Here is a 7,143-nt window from a genome sequence, read left to right on the forward strand (position 1 = left end):
CCTACTTTAGGGGTACAAAAGATCTTTTATGGTAGCTTATTCTAGCAAATTCTGAGTTCTTTCCAATCAAATTTAGTGCTTCGAAAACTCACTTATTTTCTAAAATTTTGGTGTCAGTAAGTCATTTCCAGAAAGAATCTTACTTTTGTTTTTTTCCTGGACCAATCAGAATGCTTAAAAAAACAGGCGCTGCCAGAGCCTCTCCTTTCTCAGTGCTGACCTAGAGAAACGTGGGCTCTCATGGGTACAAGATTGTTTCCTATGGCCCTTAAACCCCTACATCCCTCCCCTGGGGATATTATAGTAGTTACTAATCCTCACTCAGTCAAATAACCCAAGGAAAAACAAATTAAGTAGGTCGGTGTAGTAGCAGCAATGAAATAAGCTTGATAATCAAAACGACATAGTAAAGTTTTAACCGTACTTATACAGATGTATATTTCCGGCAGACATGTTTCGGCGTCCTTACGCCACCATCAGTGTGACAAGATAGTCCTTACAAATGCTTAGATACAGTGAATAGCATGTGTGTATGCGTAGTGTAATAAATATCCAAGCTAATTACAAAGATAAAGAAAGTTTAGCATACGTGTTACTTGCTGATGCAAAATATTGATTAACGGCAACAATGATTGTCACAAGACCATAGAAATGCGGCTTATTCACCTATTAGGCACTCTTAGTCCCAACGGTATTAATGAACGCTTTATTTTCAACTATAACCTTTTTTTTTTGTCTTTTGATTGTTTGTTTTTGTTTCCTTGCCTACCTTGTTCTCATTGGTTTCTTTTGTCTTATATTCTATCATATATACACTTGTTTCTACCACCTCTTTCTCTTTTACTCCGACGAAGGACTAGCGTCCGAAACGTCAGTAAGTTTTTTCATCTTTTCACGGTGTATAATTTACCTTTTCATCATTACTGTTTCAATAGAAACACCGACGCAGCTCACACTAGTTTTTAGCTAGTTATATCTTCTGATTCAAAATAAGGTTTTGCCATTTGATATGCATGGCTTCTTTAAGCTTGATTTGGTATTGAGAACTAGCTGATCCAAGGATGGTGAAACAATCCAAAGAGTAGGGAAATATATGTACATGGACTGCTTCTAGTCTACTACCACTACTATGAAAATCAGTAAACCATGCTGTAGCACCAATGTAGTTGTTTAAAATAATATATATAATAATAATATATATAATTAATAATCCTTGATAATAATATCTATAAAATTGAGTTGATCCTCGCAGTATATGAAGCAACTTATGCAGCTTCAAATTGAAAGAGTTTCTGAGTCTTGAACGGGATTTCAACCTGTGCAGTGGCGATCCTGGTGCCATGTTCTAACCACTGAGCTACCAAGTCTCATATGAGACTTCAAAGATCCTTGCAGACTCAGACTTTTTTCCGACTCTTTCAATTTGCAGCTGCATAAGTTGCTTCATTTACTGCGAGGATCAGCTCAATTTGATACATTACGACCGCAGTACAAATATATATTTCATATATATACTCATACCATAATAATATCTCTTGGTACAACAAATAGTGAGAAAGCTTGCTTCTGATTACCTGAATTTGTTTCACTACTTCAATGTTTCAGCCAAAATAAATTTAAGCCAATCAGGGTCTGTTGTGACAGTTACATGTACATATGTTTGAAAACATTAAAAACGTAGCCACATGCTATCACGTAACAGATTTTGATAGCTGATGGAATGAGTGAAGAACAACTGGCTGCCAAGGTCTACTGATTTTTATCGTACACCAGCCATAATTGTTAATTTCTTTTAAATACGACTGTTCTATTAGGCTGCATGTATATGTTGCTAAGGCCAAACAAAAATAATAAGCATGTTTCCTCTTGCATGAGAAAAATAATTGGGGTTGGTAGGTCAGATTTGTTTTACTGATACAACAGTGGAAATGAGCTTAGTGGGAACCCGGTATTTGGGAATGAAAAAAAAAAAAGGGTCGAAAAAAATCTGCAAGATAATTAGGGTTGGTCGTGCACCCGGGGGTACTCTTGCCCGTTTAGGGATGTGCCACTGAGCCCTCTGAAACCTGACCCTGTTCCAGAGTAAAATTGCTGAAATTCATACCCTGTTCCAGAGCAAGATCGATGAAAACATACCCAGTTCCTGTATTGTGAAAATAGATACCCTGTTCCAGAGAGGAGAGAGTGTGATTTCATATACCCTGTCCCAGAGCGAGTGCGATTTTATATACCCTGTTCCAGAGTAAACTCGTTGAAAACCATACCCTGTTTGGCGGCAGGTATCTGTATAGAGAATATAGGGGAGTACTCTCGGGATCGCGCAACAGGATTATGAAATCCTGTTCAATCATTTGTTGCTTCAACATATATGACAATATTTTCTTCTTTTTTTCAGTTTGTATAAAGTTTCTTACTAAAGTCCAAAGCTCACTTGAACCGAAAGAAGAAGGGAATCCAAAGGCAATAGAAAAGAAACTGAAAGCAGCCTGTAAGAAGGCTAAGACCAAGGACAATAGATTTGTAAGTTGATGGTGCTCTAAATTAAATTTTGGTCATAGAGGTTTTTGCACCATCATGTGCAGGCACCCATAATACAGCTTGGGCTTCCTGTGAATAGATGGCAGAACCATAAAATCCCTTGGCCCTATTTCACTATGACGTCACATCAAAACAATCTTCAACAATCTATTGTTTAAACGCAAAGGATCATGGTCATTGGAGGTGGTCAAATCAACGCAAATTCACTGAAAATTGTTCTAAAACCTGTATTAACCCGTACATGTATCTGAAAACCAGGCCATTTTAGGTTAAACTGTTTCGCTAGGAGCAAATTTTGTTGAATTTTCTATTGGATTTGGCAATTTTATCCCCCGCATAAACAATCAGTGATGTCATAGTGAAATAGGGCAATTGAATTCTTTCTTATGTATATGTATAATGATTGTATTGTTCCTGCCATCTAACATGGCTGCCATTGACACCAGTGAAAAACGTCTGTGGATGCTCTGAATTTGTATGCAAATTAGTCAAAACATATGTAAATTTGACTTTCAAACATGCCTGATAAATTGGACTTCACAAAATGCCAAAACTTAGTGTTCATGCTTGGAACTTTAAGGCTAATCCTTTCATATTGTGTTTCTTAATACAGTATCTTGGCCTGACAAAAGTGTACTTTTGAACTTTTTAATATACTTGGAGAAAACAAACATTTATTTTCTCACTCATACTCTTCAAAATTCTTAGAAAAAGTGCTAAAATTCACGCATGCACAAAGGAGTTTCTCTATTATCACTGCTGTCACGTGGTGGTGCAAAATCTCTATTCTTGGGGACCATTCATTTTTTTTCCAGGGACATTGGGGGGATCATAAAAGAAAATCAGGGCCCAGTTTTATTGAGGGTGAATAGCGCTATCCAACGGATAAATCCTTAAGGATGTTCCATTGGATGTTCCACTTCATTAGTGGGTCCAGACTGAAGATAGCGGAAACACAATAAAGTCCAAGTCACACAGCAAGTTACAATAAACAGAATGGAAAATGAGGGAAGAGCATCGATGTAAAGATACTGTAGACTTTCGCTTACAGTATGAAGTCGATTTAAAACATTTTTTTTACTTACTAAAAGATGAGTAAGGAGAGATAACTAGCTAAAAATTAGTGTGAGCTGCGTCGGTGTTTGTAATGAAACAGTAATGATAAAAGGGTAAATTATACACCGTGAAAAGATGAAAAAACTAATTAACTGACATTTCGGATGCTCTTTGCCGGAGTAAAAGAGCAAAAGAGTAAAAGATGATATACTGATTTTTCATTTCATTCGAATATAACATGCCAGATTCGCATTTGAGGCTCCAGCATCGTTTCAGATTGTATAAATTTACTTTCAATTTTTCTTTCTTTTTTAATCTTTATTTTCTGACATTTAAAACGTTAGATACAGTGTACTGTAGTCTTATAGGGATTCGTTGAACGTGTTGGATAGAGAGAGTTTAAACAAAACATACTCCTAATGATCTACAGTAACCTTAAATGCATCAACAAAGAGGGAGAGTAAAAATTTCCGTATGGGTATAACCAAGCAAATCATGCCTCCCCTTAATCCTTAAAAATGAATGGTCCCTTAGATTAGCACATAGCTGTTGGTACCTAAATAATCTTTGGGAGTTTTTCCATAATTGATTTGCGATTTTATTTTTTAGGAGAAATTTTAAAATGAATTGATGATGGTTTTGACAGCATGAAATCCATTACCTATTAATTATATAGCTGCCTAATTAATCCCATATCGACAAGACCTGTCCAATTAAGAAAATAATTGGACAGTTACCTATATGGGATTAGTGAGAAACTGTATAATTAAAAAGCGTAATCATACAGTGAAACCACTTGCTGTTCCCGTTGTTCCACTTAGTTTTGAACACTTTGAGACATCAGCTATGATCAATAAGAGGACGGTCAATGGAAATCTAAGAAGGATTTGTTCAATTTACCAGTCAGGAGGTCTGGTTTGGGGAAAAAACATGAGTACCCGCGGTTTTGATTATACAGACCAAGGCCTTTAGGCTGAGGTGTATTTTTTTGTCTCAGACAGCACAGTTTTTCCCTAATATCGAGACCAACTTGAGGCCGGTAAAAAATTTTTTACTTTGTTTTCCATTTACTTTTCCACTCGTTTTGCGGTTTGTTTTGTTGTTTTGTTGTTTTGTTGTTTTGTTTGATGACTCAAGTCTTACATATTGGGATAATGGACCATGGGCAGAGATCGAAAATACTGCCTGCCCATGCAGCCAATCAAAATGCATGATTTTTAGGATACCGGACTGTGCCTACTGTGTGTTGCCTCAGAGCAGCATTTTTGTATTACTATAACATTCCTTTCAATTTCAAGAGTCCCCTTCACAGTTCCCTGTGCCATCTTCAAAGGTAGCCGTGCTTTTGCATCAAAGCGAGACGAACGGTGAGCTTGCAATGATAGTGACCTTTATTTAACGCCTTGGACAATTATTCACATGTCACTATCATTGCAAGCTCACCATTCGTCTTGCTTCAATGCAAAGGCAAGGCTACATTTCAAGATGGTGCAGGGAGCTGTGAAGGGGACTATTGGTCTTCTTTTACCTTATACCTGTACAGTAGTATAGTTGTCTTACTTAACCCGGTTGGTTTACTTATTCTAGTGTTATTACATTGGTGGTACTGCCGATGCTGCAACAGGAATGTTAGGCGAAATTACCAAGCCTATGAGCTATTCTAAACCTGTTGAGAAAATCTGTGAAAACCTGAAGAAGAAGGATAGCCAGATCTGTGAATTACAATATGGTTAGTGTTAAAAAAATATCCATGTAACAATTACTAACCACATACATGTACATGCTGTGCTTTCACAACTCAGTCATACATGAACCAAACAAAGAGGCGTAGAGGTACTTGCTTTTGTTACTGCATGAATGTTTACAATTTTGTCTTGCTTCAGTAGAGTGCAAACAATATAACCGTGCAACTTTAGTAATACTCAATAGCACAATTTCATGCAAATTCCATTGTTTTCTATTGTTTAATTAGCACTATTTTGTGTTATTTAGTAATTGGTGTTTCACGGATTAATTGTTTGCACTCTAGTTTCACAAGTTACTGTTTAGTTGTAAAATAGCTATGAATTCACTCATACATGAACTAAACAAAGAGGCATAGAGGTACTTGCTTTTTTTACCAATGTTTACAATTTTGTTCTGCTTTAGTAATATTCACTATTTTGCACAAAATAGTAGCAAAATACCTGCAATAGGCCTTTTGCAACAACAGGTCACGTGACCCTAACCCCCGTAAAAAGAAACATTATGTCAAAATGAACACCAGAAATCAAAAAACCAGCTCATTATTAGTAAGAAGCGATTTGCGATTTTGTCAAAAATAAATAATGGTAAAGAATTTATTTGTAAAGTTTTTTTCAGGATACAAGATTTTCCTAGACGAATGTCTCTTTTGAAGGATGAGACAAAGGATTTCATATTTCCGAAAATTGCCACAAAAATTGCAGCAAAAATCGCCGCAAAAAACGCCAGTGTAACGGGGCTTAATATAAAGTTGACCAAGTTTTTGTTTTCTAGTTGTTTTTCTAGTTATTTAAAAAAATTATTTTTCTTTTTAGAACAAAAGATTGACCTTAAAAATACAGATCTAAAGAAACTGCGAGTAAAACAGCTGAAGAAGATTCTAGATGACTTTGATGAACACTGCCATAGCTGTGTAGAAAAGTCAGACTTCATCAAGAAAATACAAGAAGTGATGGCTCAACACTCAGAACTATAGATTATTTCTTTTCCATTCTTATATACCAAACTATAATAATTAGTACATACACTATTATTGCAAAATTAATGTCTGAGTTCAAACGTAGAACATAGAAGCTAAGACCGTAACGGTACACGTTGTAAAGTACATTGTTGTTTTGACAGAAAAGACAGAGGCCTGTAACTCATTTTTCATATCGACATTTTATCTCTAATTGAATACACCTACTTGCAAGAAAGTTGTTATACAATATTAGGACATTAGTAATTTAGTGAGAAAGGAATACATTAAAAGACAAAAGAAAAAGTTCAGCTTCAAAGATCTTCTTTTGTTTTTTAATATAATTCCTATCCCACTAAATCACTAATGTTCTATTTTCGTATGACAACGTTCTTGCAAGTAGGTGTATATCAGAGAAAAATCATGTCATTTATCAGCAAACCTTTGTGTCACATCTTCTATGTTCTATGTTTTTAAACCTGACAATAATCTTGCAGTTGCATGTATGGAAGAACAGAATAAATGACTGTTTTTTTCTTTATTCTTGTTATACTATTACAATTTTTTCATATATACTTTCCTAGAGCTCTTATCATCAGAACGCTATTCTATTTAGAAAAGATAATGAATAAAGACTAAATTTTACACCGTGAAAAGTTGAAAAAACTTACTAACGTTTCGGACGCTAGTCCTTCGTCCTCTTTTACACCGACGAAGGACGAAGGATCTTTTCCCGGTGTAAAATTTACCCTTTTATCATTACTGTTTCATTAGAAACACCGACGCAGCTCACACTAGTTTTTAGCTAGTTATCCCTATTTAGAAAAGAATGCAATGATTTTCATTTT

The 7,143-nt window shown here is 35.6% G+C and overlaps 1 protein-coding gene across 1 annotated transcript; it reads left to right on the plus strand.

Moving 5' to 3' along the window:
* The first annotated feature begins 240 nt into the window (after nt 1-240).
* Nucleotides 241-6,338, plus strand: LOC148908135 (mesencephalic astrocyte-derived neurotrophic factor homolog). Its single transcript, XM_089035787.1, has 4 exons — nt 241-244; nt 2,396-2,520; nt 5,182-5,323; nt 6,153-6,338. Exons 1-4 carry the CDS (start codon nt 241-243, stop codon nt 6,311-6,313), a joined length of 432 nt encoding a protein of 143 aa, XP_088891913.1. The 3' UTR covers nt 6,314-6,338.
* Nucleotides 6,339-7,143: the final 805 nt, after the last annotated feature.

This window comes from Actinia tenebrosa, unplaced genomic scaffold (assembly GCF_029948245.1).
Source record: "Actinia tenebrosa isolate PJP-AT-01 unplaced genomic scaffold, QUT_ActTen_1.0 PGA_scaffold3__52_contigs__length_22856419, whole genome shotgun sequence".
Lineage (NCBI taxonomy): Eukaryota > Metazoa > Cnidaria > Anthozoa > Actiniaria > Actiniidae > Actinia > Actinia tenebrosa.

Excerpts from the sequence above, each read along its gene's own strand:
- LOC148908135 (XM_089035787.1), top strand. Across the intron at positions 2,521-5,181 it reads AGACCAAGGACAATAGATTT|TGTTATTACATTGGTGGTAC; the intron begins GTAAGTTGATGG and ends TACTTATTCTAG. Across the intron at positions 5,324-6,152 it reads GATCTGTGAATTACAATATG|AACAAAAGATTGACCTTAAA; the intron begins GTTAGTGTTAAA and ends TTTTCTTTTTAG.